Source organism: Notamacropus eugenii, chromosome 2 (genome assembly GCF_028372415.1).
Source record: "Notamacropus eugenii isolate mMacEug1 chromosome 2, mMacEug1.pri_v2, whole genome shotgun sequence".
NCBI classification, from domain to species: domain Eukaryota; kingdom Metazoa; phylum Chordata; class Mammalia; order Diprotodontia; family Macropodidae; genus Notamacropus; species Notamacropus eugenii.
In genome coordinates this window covers 16,447,546-16,472,174 of record NC_092873.1, presented here as the reverse complement: position 1 = coordinate 16,472,174, position 24,629 = coordinate 16,447,546, and the positions used below count along the sequence as shown (strand labels likewise).

General features: G+C 41.4%; 1 protein-coding gene across 7 annotated transcripts in view; it reads left to right on the top strand.

The window, feature by feature from the left end:
- Positions 1-24,629, top strand: part of LOC140524451 (uncharacterized) — a 61,273-nt gene that overhangs the window by 21,983 nt on the left and 14,661 nt on the right. For all 7 annotated transcript variants that reach the window (XM_072638904.1, XM_072638901.1, XM_072638905.1 and 4 more), the window contains exons 5-7: positions 2,443-2,545; positions 3,548-3,777; positions 9,138-12,036. In XM_072638904.1, the coding sequence (XP_072495005.1) occupies positions 2,443-2,545; positions 3,548-3,777; positions 9,138-9,200 (396 nt within the window). In that variant the 3' untranslated portion in view covers positions 9,201-12,036. The remainder of the gene's footprint in view (positions 1-2,442; positions 2,546-3,547; positions 3,778-9,137; positions 12,037-24,629) is intronic.

Here is a 24,629-nt window from a genome sequence, read left to right as displayed (position 1 = left end):
TTTTGAGTGCCAAGTTGTGTTCCTCTCTCCCTCCCAATCTCATGTTAGAGAAGGTCAATATTTGATATAGATATATATGTGGAGCCATACAATACTTTTATATATCAGTTCTTTCTCTGGAGGTTGATAGCATTTTCCCTCCTAAGTCCTTCACCACTGATTTGAATGATTATATTATTCAGAGTAGTTTTCTTTTTTCTTTTTTTTTAAGTCATTCACAGTTACTCTTCAATGTTGCTGTTACTGTATACAAGGTTTTCTCGGTTCTACTCATTTTATTTTACATTATTTCATGCAAGTCTTTCCATGTTTTTCAAAAACTAACCTGTTAGTCATTTCTTACAACATAGCAGTATTCTACCTCAATTCTATACCACAGCTTATTCAGCCATTCCCCAATGGATGGGCATCCCCTTGATTTCCAATTCTTTGTCTCCAAAAAGAGCTGCCATAAATGTTTTTAGAACATAGTTTTTTTCCTTCCTTTTTCCCTGGTCACTTTGAGAAACATATGGGTCAAAGGGTCAACCTCCATTTTTGTTAAAAATCCTAATAAGCAACATAGGAATGGAAAGGTCTTCTTAAAAATGTGATAAAAATCTATGTCTTGAGCATTATTTGCAATAGAGAAAGAACAGAAAGAACAGAAATCTTCCCAGTAAGTACGGGGTAAAGCAATGATACTCCCTCTCTATACTCTTATTTGAAATATAAATTTAAATAGACAAATAAATGGAAATAACAATGATACATCATTACTATAGCAATAAGATTAGAGAAAATACAGCTATGAGTATTAGCAGAGAGGAAACAAACTTATTCTTATTTACAAGCAATATATATATTTTTAGAAAATATCAGAGAATCAGTTAGATGATTACTTCAGTAGTGTAGCAGGAAATAAACTTCACAAAAATCATAAGTTTTTCTATAGTATTAACAAAAACTAGGAGAAAAATGATAGATAAATTTTATTCAATTTCTCTACTAAAAATGTATAAAATATCTGAGAGTTAATGTGCCAAGACATACTCAGGACTTACATATTTAAATATTCCAGGTATGACCAACCCCATCTCAATGCATTGATAAAGAGATGAATTTTTAAATGTGTAAAGGTGATGGTTTAGAGTACACATAGTGATTTGTGGGTTTCTTTGACTAGGTTAAGAAAGAAAGCATATGACTGGCCAAGAGGCCATACCAATTGAGCCTATGTATAGCAGTTGGTCTATGGGTGAGTTCAGACCAGAGGGGGCCAGCATAGTAGTGGAAAATTTCAGTTCTGTACCTGAGGATTCCAATTGGAGCCAAGCCCCTGAGAGGAAACTGCTCTTGAAGGGAAGAGAGTTTCTCTTATCTCTTTCCCCTTACTTCTACTGACCATGCCACTGGAAAGAAGAAAACAATTTGAAGCAGAGACATACAAGAGCAAACACAGACAAACTATAGACAGACCAGTGCATCAAAATAACAAGGTGCATGGTTCCTTGAACCAGAAAAGATAGCTGGTGATGGATTTAAGAAAGGACCTCTGGTAACCCAAAGCTTTGAGTTGACCTTTGGGCACTCATGAGACTGACTGGTTATATCCAACCTTTTTTGAGTTTATTGTCAGGGAGAATAGTGATACTCTCCCACAAAACAATACCTTTCTGTCATTGTCAGAAACTTGGGACTGGAGGGACCACTGGGCCTGACCCAGGGTGGGACCTACATCACCAACTTCCCATTGGGTGTCCTGCTTAAGATGGATTCCACTGTAGACATCTTTTTTGGAATCAAGGACAAATGTGCTGGTAGAGTCTCTTCATTTGCAAACAAGGGGGTTGGAGCATGTAATGTCTAAGGTCACTTATCAGCTCTAAATCTTTGGTCCTATGGTCCTCTGTCAGTCATTGCCGATATTTCATGTGTATCTCACTACTGTCATGTTCCAAGTTTAAGTACATTCTCTTTGGATCTCTATGTATACTTATGGAGAGCATGCCCCAGGCTCTGGGGGAAAATGCTGTATACCCCAATTGTTCTTATGATACCACCTTAGTAAATACTTTTTCTAAAAGCTAATTCACTCTAACTGATATTCAAGTCCTCCCTGCAACCTCATTATTTTCCATGACAGCCTCTTCCATTTTGGGAGAGTTTCCATTGTTTACATCCAGTCTCAGTCTGCCTCTGTCTTCTACCAAGTCCTGTGGCCAAGCAGAACAGGGCTATCCCCTATTTCTCATGGCAGCCCTTCAGATATTAGAAGTAAGTGATTATGTCTGCACTACATGCCTCTTTCCTAGTGCTATTTATTAATTTCTATATGGTCTAGAATCCAGTCCCCTCAACTGCTTGGCCACTTTCCTTTGGGTACAGACTGACTTGTCAAGTCTATCCCTCCTTCTTCCCAAAAGCTGCTTGTCTAACCTGGCCCTGTTTTTGGTTTTACAGCAAGAGCCCAAGCCTGGAGACCTGATTGAAATATTCCGAAGAGGCTACTCTCATTGGGCTGTTTATGTGGGGTATGGTTGTGTGGTTCACCTGGCACCTCCACGTAAGAAGTTTCTCTCCTTTTCTTTTTAGACATGGCTTGGTTTCGTGTAGGCAGAGGGCTGGGTGTCAAGATGGGGTGCTGCACTATATCTACTGGCAATGGTCAGCTCTGGCAAGGTTTTCTTATGATAGACCCTTAACTGAATGAGTTTGGGTGATTAGGGATTTACCAAGGGTACAGACTATAGAGGCACTGGACATACTTGCAAGCCTTCAGCAGAGCAGAAAGAGCACAGATTAGCACTCTTCCTCCATCTGCTCTCCTTCCCCTCTCTCTACATCAGCATGGGCTGCCCCATGGTCTCTGCTATGAGGAGAGATAAGATGTTGGATTGAATGGTCTAAATCATTGCTGACCTGAGCTGACCATATGCCATCTTCTGTTGACAGACATGTTTCATTTAACCATACACTCTCATTCCTTTTGGCCACCTTCTCCCTGATGCTCCCTCCCCCTCAGTAAAGGAAGATCCACACTACTGTTTTTGGTAAAGGGATAGCATTTGCTAAGGCTGGACAAGTGCCCTGCTAAAATTTTTGGAGAAGACTTCCACACTGCTTGTCCCTTGACTGTTTTGTGCTACTCCAAGCACAGATATTATTATTTCTCACATTTATTTATGTATAAGAATTTCAATAGATTAATGGATTTCAGAATCATGATTGGGCTATTGAAGCTGATTCATTAAATCTAATCATTTTTGAGTATGCTCACAACTCAGGGAGTTGTCAGGGAGGATACTCTCCTACAAATGATACCTTTGTGCCACTGTCAGAAACTTGGGGCTGGAGGGACCACTGGGCTTGACCCAGGGTGGGACCACATCACCAGCTTCCCACTGGATGTCCTGCTTAAGATGGAGTCCACTGGAGGCATCTTCTTTTTGGAATGAAAGGCAAATATGCTGGTAGAGTCTCCTTGTTTGCAATGAGCGGGTTGGAGAATATAACATCTAAGGTCACTTATCAGCTATAAATCTTTGATCCTATGGTCCTCTGCCAGTCATTGCCGATATTGCACCACTTAAGAGAGACCTGCTCTATGTGATGGTTGGAAGCAACAGGTACCAAGTCAATAACAAGTATGATGACAGTGATCCGCCACTGCCACCCACCCAGATCGTGCATCGAGCTTTGAAATTGGTGGGGAAGATGGTTCCCTACAATCTCCTCAACAATAACTGTGAACACTTTGCAACTCGTCTGAGATCTGGAGTCCCACGAAGTGATCAGGTGTGTTCTAAAGTAGCAGACCCCTCATAAAGGTGGTGGTTGAATGAGTGAATGAATACCTGCAAAGAACACATTCAGTTCAAACTTTATTAAGTGCATATTTCATGCAAGGCATTGTGCTAGGCAATGGTGGGCGGCATAGAGACACAAATGAAACCCTCAAGCTCTAAGGGACCTTATATTCCACCTGGGTAAGTATGTACAAAATAATAAAAATGTGAATAATGGAGGGAAATTGACCTGACTGTCCTATGGGCTCTCTAGATTTCTCTTCCCTCTTGTAGTAATGCTTCTAGAAAAAGCTGCTATTTACACTCATTTATTTCCTCCTTTTCTTATCTAACTCAGTTCTAAGCCTCTTACAACTGGACCCCATACCTTCAACTGAAACAGTTTTCTCCAAGGTCCTGAGTAATCTCTTAATTGCTAATGGCTTTAATCATCATCCTTCTCCACTTCTCTGTCATTCGCCAGTTGGCAAATCTCTCCCTGTGTATTTGTCTTCTCTAATTTGGTTATACTGCTCTTTCTTGGTTCTCCTCCTACCTGTCTGCTCTTCCTTATTTCCTTATCATTATCCTTATCCCACCCATTAACTTCTTCTTCTTCTTCTTTTATTCCTCCTTCTTCTTCCTCTTCTTCCTTTTCTTCTCCTTCTTCTCTTTCTTCTTCTCCTCTTTCTTCTTCTTCTCCTTCTTCCTCTTCCTCTCCTCCTCCTCCTCCTCCTTCTTTTCCTCTCTCTTTTTCTTCCTCTCTCTTCCTCCTTATTAGTTCCCATGAGTTCAGTTTTCATCACCTCTTCACAGGATGACTCTGAGAAATAAATATCCAGCCCTGGTGCCACATTGCCAACTTTCCAATGGGCATTTTAAATTGGATTTCCTATAGACATGCTAAAACCAACATGTCCCAAACCAGAATTCATAATCTTTTCCTTGAAAACCTACTCTTTTCCCACACTTCTATATATTTATTGAGGGTACCACCATTATTGTCATCACTCAAGATTGCTGTCTTGGACACATCCTAGGCTTCTCATCTCCCTTGCCCCACTAGTATCCAATCACTTTCCAGATCTTATTGATTCCTTCCCATAACATCTCTTGCATCCTCTCACATAGCCATACTCTAGTTCAGGGCTTCATCGACTCTAACTTAGATTATATAATAGCCTCCTAGTTGGTTTTCTTGCCCCCAGTTTTCCCCTTAAGTGCATACAACTTCCATACAGCTATCAAAGGGATATTCCTAAAGCAAAGCTCTAACCATATTACTCCCCTGCTCAAAACCCTAACTCTCACCCTAACCTTTTTGCATATAGGATCAAATTCAGACTCCACTGTCCTTATTTTAAAGCCCTTCACAACCAGGATCCAGCAGCTTTATAGTATGTTACTCCCCTTCCTATACTCTGTGGCCACAAAGCTGGCCTCTGTGTTGTTCCATACACAGATCATGGCAACTCTGGTCTCCATGAGTTTGCATGGGCTGTCCAACCTACCTAGAATGGATTCCCTCTTCACCTTTACCACTAATATTCCCTAGCTTCCTTCAAAGGTTAGCCTGAGTACTGATTCCCTCCCTCTGCCCACAGCACTTTCTCCTGAGATTGCTACGTATTTACATATATGTCAAAATCTGTACACACTGTTTTCTGAGATAGAATATAAGCTTCCTGATGGCACGGATTGTTTCATTGTTTTTGTCTTTGTACCCTCAGTGCCTAAATTGCTTGTGGACTGATTGATTTATGGTGGAAACATGAACAACTGGGGAATAAGTAGATGGCACCTGAAGGCCTTTGTCTCAAAGTAAGCTAAGGATTCCAAGAGTTGGTGAAGAGGAAGGAGAGAGTGCCTTTTAGAAAGGGAGGGCCATCTGTATCAAGGCACAGAAGTAGGTGATGGAATCATATAAACGGGGAAGAGAGAGTTGGCCAGTTTGACTGGACAGTAGAGGATGTGTGAGTGGCCAAATCTGGGGGATATTTGAATGTCTAGATGAGGATTTTGTATTTTATTCTAGAGGTTACAGGAAGTTGCTGAAGATTTTTAAGTAATTTCATCAAATCAAGGGAGGTGACACAGTCACATCTGTGTATTGGGAAAATCAGTTTGGCAGCCATGCCAAAGAGAAAGAGAGACTTGAGGCATGGAGACTGACTTAGGGGCCCACTGCAGTGGTCCAAAATGGGAGATGATGATGGCCTGCACACAGCAAAAGTTGGGTGAGTTCAGAGAGCTCCTTGGGAGGTAAAATTAACAAAGATGATTCCATAGGGGACCTGAGGAAAAGGAAGGAAACAAGGAGGACTGGAAGGATGGTAGTGCTCCAAAAGCAACAGGGAGGTTAGGAAGTGTGGTGGGTGCAACCAGATGACTACATACACCTCAGGAAATCACAGAGCAAGCATGTGTGTGTAGCTATTTGTAAGGCACTTCAGGATATTCTAAGAGATTTCACCCAATAAGGGGATGTGAGGACCATTGATATTTTGTTCATGGTCTCAGTTTGACCTTGGCTCTAGTTTCTTTAATTCATTTTTCCCATTTGGGAAAATAAAATAAAATTCTCATCTGGCCTTCTTTCCTTGGTAAAGGAGCTGTTGTGTATAAATCTCTGAGTTCTTTGAATCAGCCTGGCTAAGTCTCATATTCAATGATCCCTGGGCCAGATTCTCACTGTTTCTTTAGGGGAGACTGTTTTGTGGCCTCTTTCAGGAACATGTTTCTCACAGTTTTCTGCCCTGGTCAGATCACATTAAGAGTATTGTCCTGGACACTGCATTTTAGGGATTGCACCAGCAAACAGTAGAGCATCCAGAAGAGAGTGACCAGAATAGGGAAAGGCCTAGAGCCTGTGGCCTAGGAGGATCAGATGAAGGAACTAGGGATGTTTAACCCAGAAAAGAGGAACCTCAGGTAGGATGTGAAAGCTGTCTGAAGTATCTGAAAGACTGTCCTCAGGAAAAGAGGGATTAGACTTCTTTTGTGTGGTCTAAGAGGAGCCATGGGTGGCAGTTGCAAAGAGGCAGACTTAGGCTGGATGGAAGGAAGACTTCTTTGTTTTTTCCTCCAATTTATTTATTTATTTATTTTTTGTTTTCAATTTGCATCCATCGCTTCCATAAGTTTTACATTTTCTCCTCTTCTCTTCCTCCCCAAGATGGCATGTAATATTATATGGGTTCTACACATACACATACATTCTTATTAAACACAATTTCACATTATTCATGTTGTATAGAAAAATTAAAATGAATGGGAGAAAGCAGGAGTAAAACTAAACAAAACCAAACATAACAAAAGAGAAAATAGTCTGCTTCATTCTTCATTCTGACTCCCCAGTTCTTTCTCTGGATGTGGATGCCATTTTGCATCATGAGTCCTTTAGAAATGTTTTAGGTCCTTGCATAGCTGTGAAGGATTAAGTCTATCCAAAACAGTCCGTAAACACTGTGGCTGTTACTGTGTTCAGTGTTCTCCCAGCTCTGCTCATTTCACTCAGCATCAGTTCATATGAGTCTTTCCAGTTTTTTCTGAAGTCTACCTGCTCATCATTTCTTATAGCACAATAATATTCCATTACATTCACATACCACAACTTGCTCAGCTATTCCCTGATTGATGGACAAATATTTCCTGGATATCCAGTTCTTGGCAACCACAAAAAAAGCTGTTATAAATATTTTTGTGCATGTGGGTCCTTTTCCCATTTTAATCATCTCTTTGGAATACAATCCTAGAAGCGATATTGCTGGGTCATTTTTGTAGCCCTTTGGGCATAGTTCCAAATTGCTCTCCAGAGTGGTTGGATCAGCTCACAGCTCCACCAACAATGAATTAGTGTTCCACTCTCCCACATCTTCTCCAACATTTATCATCTTCTTGTTTTGTCATGTTAGCCAATCTGATAGGTGTGATGTGTTACCTCAGAGTAGTTTTGATTTGCATCTCTCTAATCAATAGTGATTTAGAGCATTTTTTTCATATGACTTGTTGACCAAGAACTTTGTTAAGAAAAGGCAATAGGCTGAATGCATACATTTTATGATTTAATTCATTAATTGATCAATTCCCTATTAAAGACAACGGTAACATAATGCATTATGGAGCCAGAAATGTTCTGGCTACCCAGTACAGAAATCTTCTGGCTTATATACGTTTTGCCGTGAGAAAGGAACTCTCCTAGTTGAACAAATCATAAATTTAGTAAGACAAGACAATTAACAAAGTAATGTTGGTCGGGCCTTGGGATTCCAGCTGGGTAAACATATGTCTCGGTGATAAAGAAGGAAATCCCACCACTAGTAAGTGGCAGGCTTCCTGCCCTAAACAGATAACTGACATAGGAAAGGGTAAACAAAGTTCGATAGAAATTACGACCTAGGTTAAAGGTCTCCTAAGGAGTGTAGAGTCAGCCTTGGCTGGCGTTTGCTGACATAGGAAAAGGCATTCTCTGAGTTTACTTCAGAGAGAACAAAGAGATTATTTCAAAATTTTATATTAAACGTTATCAGACTATAGATAGCTTTAATTTCTTGGAAGGAAGACTTCTTAACAGTTCCAGCTTACCCCTTTATGGACTGTCCTGGGAAGGAGTGTGCTCTCTCTTACAGGATGGCTTCAAGCAAAGACCTGATGACCACTTATCAGGTGTGTTGTGGTAGGGATGTTAGATGACTCCTGAGGTATCTTTCCCAATTCTGAGATTCTGTGCAAGTCAGAACCAGCTAGCTTGGCACTTTTAAGCTCTTAATTTGCCAGAATTTACACTCAGGGTTACAGACAAAAGCTGGTAATGATTTCACCAAACAATAAATTTGTATATTACCTGGATAGAATGCTGGTTGGTTAGGATACCTAACCAACCAGACCTAATTTAGGTCTCCCTAAATTATGATATTTTAGGACTTTCAATTACAGCTTGTACACTATGAATGGCAGCATTCCCCTTTCCAACTTTTCCCTTGTTATTAGAGAAGTAGGTGAAGTCCTTGGGCTACAAACGACCACTGCAGATCTAGATTCTCCTAGTAAGGCCTCTCCTCTGCTTCTTCTTCCCTGCTTTTTCTCCCTAGCCCCAGGAGTTTTCAGCTTTAAACAACTACAGGTTGTAATCCTGCTTCCTACCCATAATCCCAGTTTTGTTTATCCTAGTCTTTCTCAAAGATGCTATTGTTTCTCGTCCCTGCATAGTGTGGTTGCCTCACATCCCTAGGCTAGTCTCTATTTTTGTTAACTCTTTTCTTTGGTTAAGACAGCTTCGAGGGAAATACTGAGCTGAGTGCTCAGGAGAATGGGAAGCGGGGAGGGGGAAGCAGGCTTCCACCTTGAAGGTCCTTCCCTCTCTGTTCACAGATCAGAAATGCTCTCCTGAAATTACCGGGTTTGGCTGTCAACCTCATGGAACTCATGCAATGAGAAATAACTTCAAGAAAGAGGAAAACCAAATGATGAAAATAAAATTCATGAACAAAGTGAACACACTCAAGAGGGAAAGAAAAAGAATTATCAGAACCTTCTATACCCAGTTATGTCCTAGCAAAACCAAGAATTTTAAGCAAATGTGGATGATTACCTACAAAAAGCTAAAATATCCACATTAAGCAAACAAGAACTAGAGATCTTAAACAGCCCAATATCATACAATAAAACTGAAAAAAACAAACAAACAAACAAACCATAAAGGAATTACCAAAGGAAAAAGCCCCTCAACAAACTCTGGTCTAGATAGATTTACAAGCAAAATTTATCAAATGTTTAAAGAGAAATCGATAACCTATGTTACAATAACCTGTTACAAAAATTATTCTCTATAATTGAGAGAGTACCCTAACTCCTTCTCAGAGATAAATATGGTCTTAATATTGAAACCAAGGAAAGCTAAGCAAAGAAAGAGGGTCCAATATCGCTGCTGAATACTGATGAAAAATTGTTAAATAATGGTACAATGGGGCGGGGGAGGTGAGGAGGGATGCTGATTGAGGGGAAACCACCCTGAATAATTTATTAGGTACCAGAGTGGATAGAGTTCTGTACTTGGAATCAAGAGGACCTGAGTTCAAATTCAGCCTCAGACATATAGTTGCTGTGTGACTCTGGACAAAACACTTAACCTTTGTCAGTCTTAGTCTCCTTATCTGTAAAATGGGGACAATAATAGCACTTACGTTCCAGGGCTGTTGTAAGGGTCAAATGAAATAATATTTGTAAAGCCTTTGCAAACCTTAAAACTAGATCAGTACTAGCTATTTTTATTATTATAAGTTAAGTCACCCTCAATCAATGATGTGAGTTATGGGGTCTGGTTCTATCAGAAAGGTGCCTTTGATGGGAGCTCAGTCCTACCTCCACATTGAGAGGACATGGGAACGTGTCTCATTTGGTCCCTAGTGAATGGAGCTGCCTCCAAGGTGATTGCTGACTCTTGTCACAAAAGTTAAGTCCTCTGTGGTCTAGAAGAGTGAGCTGGGAAACCTCCCACCCATCCTGAACCTTTCCTCTCTCAGATTTCCATACACAAGTACACAGTTTTTGGAGGGAGATATTTCCCTCTCTTACTCTCTGACCACCTTCCTCTCCTCTCTTCCCTTCCCAGCAGAAAATTGCTAACTTGAAGGAGAAACACAAGCCAAAGCAGTGTATGTTTGCCTTGGGGAACCTGAGAGGGACATTTCCAGAAACAGGTGGTCTTCTTTCTGTTTTTCCCTTGGAACACAGTCAGTTGACAATTGGCCATCCTAAGAATTCTTATTTCCAGGTCCAAGGGTTATTTCCTGAGTAATCCTAAGTTTTCAAGTTGTCAAGTTAGGGAAACTTGAGTTCAAGAATCAGGCACTGCCTCCCTGAGAGAGAAGATGGGCATCTGGACCTTAGTGCAGACTGAACGGGAGTGGGGAATGTTGGTTGTTCAATCCCACCAAAGCCCAAGGGACCACACTGAAGCAGACTGGACTCACTTGGATCTGGGGGCTTCCTTCTTAGGTGGAGGGAAAGAAAGAGCTGGGCTGAGTCCAAAGATGGCCAGATTGTCTCAAGGCCTTTCTCCACCTACATCCTTCCAGGAAAGTCTCTAAAACAATGCTAAAGTATGGCTCATATCTAGGGTTTCCCCTAAAAGTGGGGGAATCATTCCCACAAAGGTACTCAGTGTTCAATATGGATACTAGCTATGAGATAGTCTTCACAGAAAAGTCATTGCAAAGGTCCCAAAGGCATGCATGTGCACAGAAAACAAATCATCTCCAATAGCCACTTTACTACTTACTACTGGAAGGTAAAGTGAGGGACTGCTGAATTAGGCTCTTTTGCACTCACTTTGCAGCCACACTCTCCAAGGAACTTGTGAGCCCTGTGCTTTAGAAATATCACTGCAGTAGCTGAGAGGAGGAGGGCTTGGAGTACTGAGAGACTCAAACCAATTAGAAGGTACTGTTGTAGTCCAGGTATGAGGGTATGAGGGCTGGCACGAAGATGGTAGCTGTACAGACTTGTTGAAACAGCAGAAACAAGATCAGGCTGGATATGTGGGGTGAATGGGAGGGAGGAGTCAAGGATGACAGCGATTTTTTGAGCCTGATTTGATGCCTAATCCTACACCCAAAAAATTGACCCACAAATGTCTGTTCCTCAGAATCATCAACAGCTGACCTCAAAAAAGGTACTAAAAGGCAGAAGAGGGCAGCTGGGGATTCAAGGTCCAATTTGCAGCTACCAAGGACTTCTGTTGCAGGCTTCCTTTACCCTGGGGAGATTAGAGAATTGGGAGGGGAGGGAAAGTTCCAGAAAGTCTGTAAGTCTGAGGAAAAGAAAGTTCTGGGAAAGAACTGCAAGTCAAAAAGTGTCAAGCATTTCTTAGAGTGCCAACCACGTGTGTGCCAGGCATGTGTGCTAGGAACTGGGGATACAAAGGATAACAAATAAACCCAAAGCTTTGCTCTTAAGGAGCTCATAGTCTAATGGAGTAGACCAAAGGGAAACAACTAAGTTTCAACAAGATGTATAGAAGATAAATTAGGGCTATTCTCTGTGGAAGGCACTAAGATTATTTAGCAGGACTGGGACAGGCTTCTTTCAGAAGGTGGAACGTTAGCTGGGACTTGAAGAAACTCAGGAGGGAGTTTCAGGCTGCAGGGACAGTCAGTCAAAATGTTCATTTGGAATATGGAACGTCCTGTGTAAGGAACAGTAAAAAAATCCTGTGTTTCTTGGATCAGAGAATCCATGGAGGGGAGTAAAGTATAAGAAGACCAGAAAGGTAGGTGATTACTAGGTTATGAATTTTTTTTATCTTGGAGGTAACAGGGAACCACTGGAATTTATTGATTAGAGGGGGTGACATGAGACTTAGCAATTTATTGATTGGAGGGGGTGACATGAGTTTTAGAAAAATCACTTTAGTGAGTGAATGGAAGATGGATTGGAGTGGAGAGAGACTTGAGGTAGGTTGACCCACCAGTAGCTGTTACAGTAGTTCAGGTAAGAGGTGATGAGAGCCTGCACCAGGGGGAGGTAGAGTCAAAGCAGAGAAGGGAGAGTATTTGAGAGATGTTACTATGGTAGAAAAGAAAGCACTGAGCCTTTCTGTAGAATAATGGGGAGGCGGGGGCTCTTTTCTACTGGTTCTCCTTCACCAATCATCTTCAGCATGGTTCTAATCCCTGAGGACCAGAGAGACTCTCTGAATCCTAGCATGGCACATCATACCCTCCTCCATGATGGCTCTGCATCCAGGTCTAATTCCTAGGGACAGAGTTCAATCTACAAAGGTCCATGCCCTGTCATCTCAGCAAGTGAATATCAAATCAGTCCTGTTTCCCTGAGCAACCCTATTGTGTTCTTCTACCCTCGTCAAATATTCCAGGAAATCATTTAGGGTGCTTTGGGCACAGCAGTCCATCACTCCAATGGTGGACAGTCTTCTGAGGGCCTGTCTTTGGAGATCATTTCCCCAGGACTTTGGCTAAAGGATCTTAGCACAATCTAGGCAGTACAGTGATTTTTAGCATGTTTTTTCCTGTTTTTCACTTTTTTACATAACATCATTCTGAGTAAGTGGCCTACTGGGTGTCATTCAAAGAGTACAGACAGAATCTACTTAGTTCATAGATAGAAAACATATACAAATTCAACAAGTATACATTTTGCAAAGTTCTCCTGGGCTACCTCCTGGCTGCTGCTTATAAGAGCTTGACTGAATCCAAGCAACTTGAAAAGAACAAAATTAAAATAACTAGAAATGGGAAAAAATAAAAGGAAAAAAGTCCAGGTTTTTCCACTTAGAGTGCAAACACAATCCCACATGAAGTCCCAAGGCACATATGTGGAGTTTTATCAACAGGATGGGAGACCAGGGGTTGACTTGAAGTTACCTACTCACAGGTAGGTGACAAACTAGCTGTCCCATATGAAAATTTCTCTAATTGGTCCCTACAACCACAGGTCAGCCTATATAGTTCTCAAATAGATCCCTGCAAGGGCATAGGGCAATCCAGATTGAAGGGGGGCACCAAAATTTCTATAGTGGGTCCCTGAAACACTTAGGTGTCAGGCCTAGAGGCCTAAGGGCTACCCGAGTCTTACCTTACCTATCGCAGGTCTTCGGCTGGCCAAACTGGATAAACGTATGAGAGAAGAGACTTTCCAGAGTCGAACAAGGGTTAGGCTTTATTCAGGGTCTTGGTTACATGTGCAGGGGAAATTCTTCCTGAGGAGAGAGGAATCCTCTTCCCAAGGAGGCAACGATCTTACAGTAAGAGAATGGAAGTGGAAGTGGGAGAGGGGAGAGGGGAGAGGGAAGAGGGGGAAGAGGGGCCTTCTGTCCTCTAAGGGCCCCTCATCGCTAAGAGCACCTTCAGGCTTTCCTGACCCTACTTAAGCTCTCCCGCCGCATAGTTTGCTCAGACCCCGGGCCAATCTCGAGGGCGGGATGCTCTCCCCAGCATGTATCCCATGGAGAAGAGGCGGAGATGCACGAGATAGCCCGTGTCTCACTCCTCAATTCCCAGCTGTTCCCTGGGGGGCCTCATGAGAACTCTGAGGTTAGAAGTCCTCACTTTTACCTGCCCGAGACTGTCCACATGGAACTGAGCTTACACTCCCAACACTTAGGGAAGTAAAAGCATTTCTCTAATGGATCTTTGCAGTAGGCAAGGTAATCCAAATGAAGTTTGGACTCATTTCATGTTAGGACAAGAAATTGGACAAATTCATATAAGGTCCAAGATGTACATGGCTTCCAAAAAGGGATTAATTGGAAATCAATCCCTCATATCCCAAAGTGCCCCCAAAATGTACTTCATAGTCCCTGATCAACCGCCAAGGATTTATTCCATAGAATAAAACAAAGTAACAATATTTACTTAGAGGAACAAAAGGCTTAGAAGTTGCAGGGAACAATGAAAAATAATACAAAGGGTGCCTTAAACTACATTACAATTAGCAGTAATCCTTAAAAATGTTTGGTATTGGTTAAATTTACAAGAAATGGAGAAACTCAATTCTGTGCAATTATAATGATCAAGCCTGACCCTGGAGAAGAGTTGAGAAAGTGCATCTTCCTGCTTTCTCTGCAAAAGGGGAAACTATGGCTATGGAATATTGTTAGGTTTGTGGATGTGTTGGCAGGTATTTTGAACTTTTTTTCAAAAAAAATTGTTCTTATAATGATGGGGTGCTTGAGTGCCTGTGCTTGGATCCCAAGTCTAAAATCACATTTCTCTCTAAAAATCAAATTTCTTCCTAGCCTCAAAACACTATCCCAGAAAATTTCTCCGCAGTCCAAAGACAGCCTGCCCTAGATCTTCCTTCCTGCTACAGCAGCCAGCTACACTATAGAATTTGTTAGTCTGAACCAGTTGTGTCCTGGCTGAGCTGGCTGCGTACCGGGTCATTACAACATTTCCTACTCACTGACCAATCATATGCATTCTAGACTTAGACATTTGTATACTCCCCTCCTTTATCTTGTCTAACAAGGCAGTGATGGGAGCAGTCTGGGTATTTCTCAGTCAGCCCTGACCATCAGCTGACTTAGTGTGTTTCAGGACTAAAACTACACCTCCATGTAGCTCCACTTTGGGCTATTTCCCGATGAACTCAGGTTAAAATACCTGCACAGTAGATACCAAAATTGTATGTTGCTTTAAGAACTAACCACTCCTTAACCACTTCCTAGTCCTGCCCTGAGTCACCTAGTTAGCATATTTGGCACATGTTTTACTATAGGATATAATATATAAACTTTAGCTGTACCTTTCTAAGGTTGCAGGTTCCCTAAGAACTCTTGCTACTGAAAAGCATAATAAATCTTTACCACCTGGACCTCAAGAATGCTTGAGTCCACAGATTCTTTTCCAGATGGCCCATGCGGGGAACTCCAGTCTTGAGGTTCCTATATCATTCCAGTCCTCATCGATGAAATGGCTTCCTTAGTAGTGAGAGTAGGAGAAGGTTATGTCCTGAAACAAAGGGACACAGAATCTAATGACATCAATAAAAGTAGCATTTAAAAATGCTTTGGTATTGTTTGGAATAGGAAAGTATTTGATAAGTAAGGCACAACTACAACAGAACTTTGTAGCTCAGTGGTTGATAAATTTAAGAGCACAAAATACCACCTATTCAACAAGAATTGGGGGCAAAACTGGAAATCTTTTTGGCAGAAATTAGGTTGCAGCTACTAAATACCTGAGACCATATGTCACCAAATTCTAAATGAATATTGTCTACGTATCAGTCACATCACAAAAAAACTTAGAGATGGTTTTCATTATTAAATGGTTAGGAGAAAATAATTAAATAAGGGATAGATAAGATCATAAAAATATAATTAAATGTAAAAGTCCATGCCTTATGAGTGTATATGCATAACATATATCAAATAGCTTACCATGAGGGAAGTGAGAGTGAGAGGAAAGGGGAGATGTGGGAGGGAGAGAGAGAATTTGGAGCTCAAAATTAAAAACAAAAAGAATGTTAAACATTGTTTTTACAGTGTAATTGAACCTTGTTTTTTGGATGACCTTAAAGCTAAGATTACAGATGCAATCCTTATAATCACAGAACACAGCTGATAAAAATTTTTATGGAGTTGAAAAATCTGCTAGCACAAGGTGGTGGTTATTCTGAATTCAAGAAACATCGATACTTTAATATGCCATATCATTAGCCTTTCAAATGTTTTTTTTTTTTTGCAAGTTCATAGCTTTTGAAGCTACTCTAGCACTAAGACTTTTGGGATACCATATATAGATGTGTGTGAAAACTGGGAAGCATATAAGACCAGGAGCCATTCTTGAATAAATAAGTGGTGAAAAACTAAGAACAAGAACTTTTGTGAAGATAAAATGCACACTATCAATATCTGTTTGAAAAAAATGTTTTATCTTCACTAACAGAAAAAATACAAATGAAAGCAACCCTGAGGACTTACCTCATATCTATACAAAGATTGTAAATGATTGAATCATAATCACAAGACCACACTGCACCTTGCACCTGAGACCTGAACAGAATCCAAAAGTCAACCTTGACCTTCTGCTCATCTGCCTTCATCGAATGAAAGGAGCAAAGAGGTGCTCCTCCTCTGCACTGATACTCCGCCTGACATCTCTCCTCCTCCTGCTCTCCCAGTGCTTGGGGATCTACCAGATCCCCAACCCCTGCTTTCTGCTCAACCCCTACAATGGTCTATGCTCCATCTATTGTGCCCTTTGAGACTCCCTGTCTATAACGAGCAAACTCTCCTTCATTTTAGAGTTCTTCTTCTCAAGCTTCTTCCATACTGTGCATTTCACTGAAACCTAGCTTCCTTCCAGGTGACACTGCATCCCTTGCCATCCTTCCTAGTACCAGCTGAACCTTCTCTCCCACTTATTTATTTATTTTTAGATTACAATAATCATTTCCACAAAATTTTGAGTTCCAATTTTTCCTCTCCATCTCTTCCCTGGCCCCACCTCATAACTCCATGCATTCTGATTACCCCTTCCCTCAATGTGCCCTCCCTTCTATCACACCTCACCCTTCCCTTATCCTCATGTTCTCTCTTTTCTTGTAGGGCAAGATAGATTTCTATACCTCATTACCTTTATTTCTTATTTCCCAGATACATGCAATAACAATTCTCAACATTCGTTTCTAACACCTTGAATTCCAACTTCTTTCCCTCCCTCCCTCCCCACCCATCCTCACTGAGAAGGTAAGCAATTCAATACAGGCTATATATGTATCATTTTGCAAAAGACTTCCATAATAGTCATGTTGTATAAGACTAACTATATTGCCCTTCATCCTACCCTGTCCCCCCTTCATTCTATTCTTTCATTTGACCTGGTCCCTTTCCAAAAAGTTCTCTTAGTACTAAAGTTAAAAAAGTAGAAAGTGAACTACTTCTGATTACTCCCTTCTTCCATTTGCCCTCCCTTCTATCATTCCCCTCACCTCACTTGTCCCCTTCTCCGCTACTTTCCTGTAGTGTAAGATAGATTTTCATACCAAATGTAGTAAGCATGTTATTCTCTCCTTAAGCCATATGTGAAGAGAGTAAGCTTCACTTTTCCCCTCTCACCTCCTCCCTTTTCTCTTCCATTGAAAAAGTTTTCTTATCTCTTTTATGAGTGATATCTTGCCCCATTCCATTTCTCCCTTTCTCCTCCCTCACCCCTTAATTTTACATTTTTTATAGATATCATCCCTTCTGATTCAACTCAACCTGTGCTGTGTGTGTGTGTGTGTGTGTGTGTGTGTGTGTGTGTGTAATCCCTCCACCTACCCAAATACTGAGAAGAGTCTCAAGAGTTACAAATATTATCTTTCCATGTAGGAATGTAAACAGTTCAGCTTTAGAAAATCCTTTATGATTTTTCTTTCCTATTTACCTTTTCATGCTTCTATTGATTCTCATGTTTGAAAGTCAAATTTTCTCTTCAGTTCTGGTCTTTTCATCAAGAATGCTTGAAACTCCTCTATATTATTGAATGATCATTTTTTTCCCTTGAAGTATTACACTCAGTTTTGCTGGGTAGGTGATTCTTGGTTTTAATCCCAGTTCCTTTGACTTCTGGAATATCCTATTCCAAACCCTTTGATCCCTTAACATAGAAGCTGCCAGCTCCTGGTATCCTGATTATACTTCCACAATATTCTTTCTCATTTCTTTCTAGCTGCTTGCAATATTTTCTCCTTGCCCTGGGAACTCTGAAATTTGGCCACAATATTCCTAGGAGTTTCTCTTTTCAGGTCTCTTACAGGAGGTGATCTGTGGATTCTTTCAATATTTATTTTGCCCTCTGTTTCTAGAATATCAGGGTAGTTTTCCTTGATAATTTCCTGAAAGATAATGTCTAGGCTTGTTTTTTTTTTGATAATGGCTTTCAGATAGTTCCATAATTTTTAAATTTTATCTCCTGAATCTATTTTCCAGGTCAGTTGTTTTTCCAATGACATTTCACATTATCTTCTATTTTTCATTCTTTTGGTTTGTTTTGTAATTTCTTGGTTTATCATATAGTCATTAGGTTCCCTCATTTTTAAAGAATTATTTTCCTCAGGGGGAGTGGAGCCAAGATGGCAGACTAGAAAGACACAGTTATGCAGGGTCCTCCCCACAGCCCATAAAATACCTGCAGAGAGGGACTCTCAACAAATTTTGGAGCAACAGAAAAGGAGAACAACAGAGTGGAGTAGATTTCCAGCCCACAGTGACCTGAAAGGCTCACGGAAACGTCGGTTGCACTGGACACAGAGCTGAGCATGAGCTGAGCATGGAGCCTAGCCCAGCCTTGGCTGAGTGGTGGCATGGTGCGACGAGACTCTGGGAGAAGGACATCTCAGGGGCAGAATCTCCAGTCGCAGTAGCGGAGCCTCAGATCCCTTGGCCCACAGGCCCCAAAGGTCAGTGACGGGGTTTAATCAGCAGGCCAGGAAGGGAGAAGGGCTTTCCCATAGCTCCAGCAGCAGGCAGTGGCTACAGAGCCTGCACAACAGCCTGTATGGAAGCTCCATTGTTGGAGCATAAAAATCCCTGGGGGGATTGAAAAGCTGAGTCTTACCTCAGCCCTGGGTGGAGGCCCTGGGAGAGCTGGTCTTTGTCTAGCACTGAATGGCGGCCCTGCCCATCCAGCTTATCTGAAAATCAGCCCCCAGTGCTGACTTGGGAACTGGAGGCCAAGTGGCTGTGGAGAGGTAAGTGCTAAGATTCTGGGCACAAAAATCCTTCTCTGCATCCAGACCAGTACATGCTTGATTGTGACACCTTGGAGGAACTGATTCCCAGAGCATACCCTACTCTTGACCAAGGACCCAAAAGTCAAGTGACTGGTTGGGAAAATGCCCACAAAAGGGAAAGAAAGTAAGACCATGGAAGGTTACTTTCTTGGTGAACAGCTATCTCCTCTCATCCTTTTGGATAAGGAAGAACAATGCTTACCATCAGGGAAAGACATAAAAGTCAAGGCTTCTGTATCCCAAACACCCAAAATAAATATTCAGTGGGCTCAGGCCATGGAAGAGCTCAAAAAGGATTTTGAAAATCAAGTTAGAGAGGTGGAGGAAAAACTGGGAAGAGAAATGAGAGAAATGCAAGAAAAGCATGAAAAGCAGGTCAACACCTTGCTAAAGGAGACCCAAAAAATTCTGAAGAAAATAACACCTTGAATAGGCTAACTCAATTGGCAAAAGAGATTCAAAAAGCCAACGAGGAGAAGAATGCTTTACAAAGCAGAATTAGCCAATTGGAAGAGGAGGTCCAAAAGTTCAATGAAGAAAATAGTTCTTTCAAAATTAGAATGGAACAGATGGAGGCTAATGACTTTATGAGAAACCAAGAAATCACAGAACAAAACCAAAAGAATGAAAAAATGGAAGATGATGTGAAATATCTCATTGGAAAAACAACTGACCTGGAAAATAGATCCAGGAGAGACAATTTAAAAATTATGGGATTACCAGAAAGCCATGATCAAAAAAAGAGCCTAGACATCATCTTTCATGAAATTATCAAGGAAAACTGCCCTGAGATTCTAGAAGCAGAGGGCAAAATAAGTATTCAAGGAATCCACAGAACACCACCTAAAAGAGATCCAAAAAGAGAAACTCCTAGGAACATTGTGGCCAAATTTCAGAGTTCCCAGGTCAAGGAGAAAATATTGCAAGCAGCTAGAAAGAAACAATTCAAGTATTGTGGAAATACAATCAGGATAACACAAGATCTAGCAGCTTCTACATTAAGGGATCAAAGGGCATGGAGTATGATATTCCAGAAGTCAAAGGAACTAGGACTAACACCAAGAATCACCTACCCAGCAAAACTGAGTATAATACTTCAGGGGAAAAATTGGTCTTTCAATGAAATAGAGGACTTTCAAGCATTCTTGATGAAAAGACCAGAGCTGAAAAGAAAAATTTGACTTTCAAACACAAGAATGAAGAGAAGCATGAAAAGGTAAACAGCCAAGAGAAGTCATAAGGGACTTACCAAAGTTGAACTGTTTACATTTCTACATGGAAAGACATTATTTGTAACTCTTGAAACTTTTCAGTATCTGGGTAGTTGGTGGGATTACACACACACACACATGCACACACACACACAGAGCACAGAGTGAGTTGAATAGGATGGGATCATATCTTAAAAAAATGAAATTATGCAGTGAGAGAAATATATTGGCAGGAGAAAGGAAGAAATGGAATGGGGCAAATTATCTCTCATAAAAGAGGCAAGCAAAAGACTTTTCAGTGGAGGGAAAAAGAGGGGAAGTGAGAGAAAAACATGAAGCTTATTCTCATCACATTTGACTAAAGGAAGGAATAAAATGCACAATCATTTTGATATGAAAACCTATCTTACAATACAGGAAAGTAGGGGAGAAGGGGATAGGAGGGGTGGGGGGGATGATGGAGAGGAGGGCAGTGGGAGGAGGGAGCAAATTGAGGTCAACACTCTTGGGGAGGAACAGGATCCAAAGAGAGAACGGAAGCAATGGGGGGCAGGATAGGATGGAGGGAAATATAGTTAGTCTTACACAACATGACTATTATGGAAGTCATTTGCAAAACTACAGAGATAAGTTCTATATTGAATTGCTTGCTTCCCAAGGGAATGGGTGGGGAGGGAGGGAGGAAGAGAAGTTGGAACTCAAAGTTTTAGGAACAACTGTGGAGTACTGTTCTTACTACTAGGAAATAAGAAATACAGGGAATGGGGTATAGAAAGTGATCTGGCCCTACAGGACAAAAGAGAAGATGGGGACAAGGGAAGGGAGGGATGATAGAAGAGAGGGCAGATCAGTGATAGGGGCAATTAGAATGCTTGGCGTTTTGGGGAGGGGGGAGGGGGAAAATGGGGAGAAAATTTGGAACCCAAAATTTTGTGAAAATGAATGTTAAAAGTTAAATAAATTAAAAAATAAATTAAGTTTGCAAAAAAAAAAGGAATTATTTTCCTCAGTGAGCTTTTGATCCTCCGTTTCCATTTGGCTGATTCTGCTTTTTAAAGCCTTCTTCTCCTCATTCGATTTTTGGACCTCCTTTTCCAATTGAGTCAGCCTACTTTTAAAGGTGTTGTTTTCTTCAGCGTTTTTTGGTGTCTCCTTTAGCAAGCTGTTGACTCGCTTTTCAAGCTCTTCCATGGCCTGCACCCATTGTATATTCATTTTGGAGGTAACGAAGGCAAAAGCCTTGACTTCCTCTGACAGTAAGCATTGTTCTTCCTCATCTGAAAAGATGGAAGGAAATACCTGTTCACCAAGAAAGTAACCTTCTATGGTCTTATTTTTTTTCCTTTTTTTGGGCATTTTCCCAGCCAGTTACTTGACTTCTGAATCTTTTGTCAAGAGCAAGGACCTAGTGCTCCTCACCCCAGGACCATGCTCAGGGCTGAGATTCAGGTCAGCTGCTCAATTTCCCCATGGGCTTTAGGCAGAGTGCTTCACACATGGACGCTACAGCTGCTGCCACCACTGCTGCTGCTACTGTGGCCACTACCACCACTGCCACCTAGGGCCAGTGCCGGTGGGGGACCCTTCACCCCTCTCGCCCAGTTGGGGCAGTCCTCTCACTGACCTTTGAAGTTTCTTTGGCGCTTGTGTGTTGAGAGATCTGAGACCCTCCCTGCTGGAGATTTCGCCCCAGAGCCCTGTTCCAGTCCTGTTCCTCCCAGTGCCATGTGGCCAGGGCTGGGCTCTGCTTTGCTCAGTGTCCTGTGGGATAGACATTTCCTGTTGGCCTTCCAGGTTACTTTTGGCTGGAAATCTCTTTCACTCTGTTGTTCTGTGGCTTCTGCTGCTCTAAAATTTGTTGAGAGTCATTTTTACAGGTATTTTATGGGCTGAGGGGGAAGAGCTATAGTATGTGTATCTTTCCACTCCTCCATGTTGGCTCTGCCCCCCCCTCCCACTTCTAAACTACAGGCCCTAAAGGAGGAATTGAAATAATCTTTGTCCCCCCACTGCCCTTTCCAGGCTTTCCCTTCACCATTATTGTTCAACAAGTTCTCCTCCCTTGAGTGTCACACTCATCTAAAAGTTATCCCCTAATCCATATCCTGGTGACTTTAAGCTGTTAATTATCTGGCCCCAAGACATTCTTCCTCCTTTCTCAATTAAGTTCAGTGCCTGGCTCACAAATCTCCTTTTTACTCCCATTCCAGCCCTTATACTAGAAGACTTCAACACACGTGCTGATGATACCCTAATCTCCCAATTCCTTCAGTTACTCAGCTCTAGACTTACTCATCTGCTACACTGGAAGATAAGGAGGTCACTTTTGATCCTGCCATCACCCAAAAGTGTTCTCTTCTTCCATGATCAAGAACTCTGACATTTACCTGATTAAAATCTATTTTGTCCACACTTCCTTTTGCTTTACTCCTCATAAATCTTATCCTTATCCTTCATTGTTTGGACCATATCCAGCCCTCCAGCTCCCCAGTCCTTTCCTCGGTTCTTACCTCTGCTCTGGATGCACTCTTCTCCCTTTCCAAACTCAACTCCTCAGGGAACCAGTCCAACTACGTATTATCTACTCTCCAAGCCTTGTTTTGTCATCCCTGTACCTAGTCAAACCCCAACCACAGACTACTCTCACCAGCCACCTCCTCCACTCCTACTCATGTGCTGCTAAACAGAGTTAGAGGAAGTCATGAAACTATTTTAACTGGACCCACTACAAATTGATGTTATTTGACCTCGATTGGGTTTTCACTGTAGCAAAGAAATCTTTTGACTCTTTAATTGATTCTCTATCCTACTAAATACAGTAGGTGTTCTAAGACTTTCTCTTTCTCTCTCTTCATTTGTTTTCCTATCTCTCCCTCTGCTGAGGACTTCACCCTCATACTTTACATCTCAAGTGCCCTTTTCTCTAGCTTCCTCTTGCAACCCTCCTCCTCATCTACTCTTGACATCATTTCTTACTATTTTTTCCTTTACTGTAGACTCTGATTAGGACTAGTGGCCTGTTTCCTCATCAAGGCTATCTTTTCTACACATACCTTGATTTCATCCCCTCTTTTGTTCTTCAACAGATTGCTCTCACCATCACCCCTATTCTCTAATCTTTAAGTTTCCTGTCTACTGGTTTCTTTGCTGCTTCCTACAAACATCCAAGTGTCTCCCATTCTTAAAAATCATCTTGCCATCCCCACAGCTATCAAGTTTTCTCCCTTCTTCTTTCTCAAGATATTTGAAAAAATATTTAAATGTGCTGAATCTATGGTCCTCTCCATCTCTTCTAAACCCTCTGCAACCCTGACCTCATCCCTTTCCCCAAATCTACCAATGCCCTTTGAATTGTAATACCAAATCGCATATGAGATCACCTCCATGTCTGAAATTCTCTTACTCCTCTTTCTGCCTTTTCGAATTTTTGATTTCCTACAAAACTAAGGTGGATACCTTCTTCACAAAGTATTTCTAGCTGCTAATGCCCTCCTTCCCCTTCCTCCTTCCTGTATTTATATAAGTACATATTATCAGGATGAAAGTTTCTTGAAGAAACTGTTTCATTTTTCATCTTTTATCTTTATATCACTAGCACTGAGTAAAATGACTGGCATAGAGTACCAGTAATAAGTGCTTTATGAGTGATTCTTATTTGAATTCTAGTTTATGAGGTTATTAATGCCACCCCTGATATATTTTAGACCAACTTCTTAATCTAGCTATCTTTTGCCTTGCTTGTAAGCAATATATTGATGAGTTTTGTTTCTTGATCCATTTTTTTCTTTTTCAACTATTAGTTCACATGTTCCTGGAGGGTTAAATACTTAAAAACAAAACAAAACAGGGAAAGGTCCTTTGTCTTTGGAATTGTTGGCTCCTTCTCATTTCCTTCCTTTTTGGGATTATCGTGGTTTCTCACAATGTCCACTCCCTCAAGTCAGAGAATTTTAGAGCTAGCAGGATCCTAAGGTAAGTGGCTGCTCCCAATCACCCACCAGCAGGGATACACTTTCAGGAAGCCTGCTCCAGCTATCTTGTTAGATTTGCTTCCACTTACTTGCCCATCCTCCCACCTGCCCTTTCTGGTTGGTTATTTGTCCTTTGTTTCTGGAAGAGGACTATAATATCAAGATGTTGACATAACTTGTAATTGACTTTGATTTGAGTGAGGGAGGGCTGTGCAAGTTCCCCAACCTCACTTTTTTCTCCTGAACCAACTGGGTGCAGTGACCAGATATTCATCTGGAGATGGCCCAGGATACCATGGGAGACCCTAACAGACTAGCTCTGGCACCATCTCCTGCAGGCTGCTGTTCTTGATCGCTCCCTCCCCTGGGTTCTGTGCATAATGGGGTGTTTTAGAGCCCCTCTTTCCCCCCAGGGATTTCTCCCTGGCTGCATGTATGAA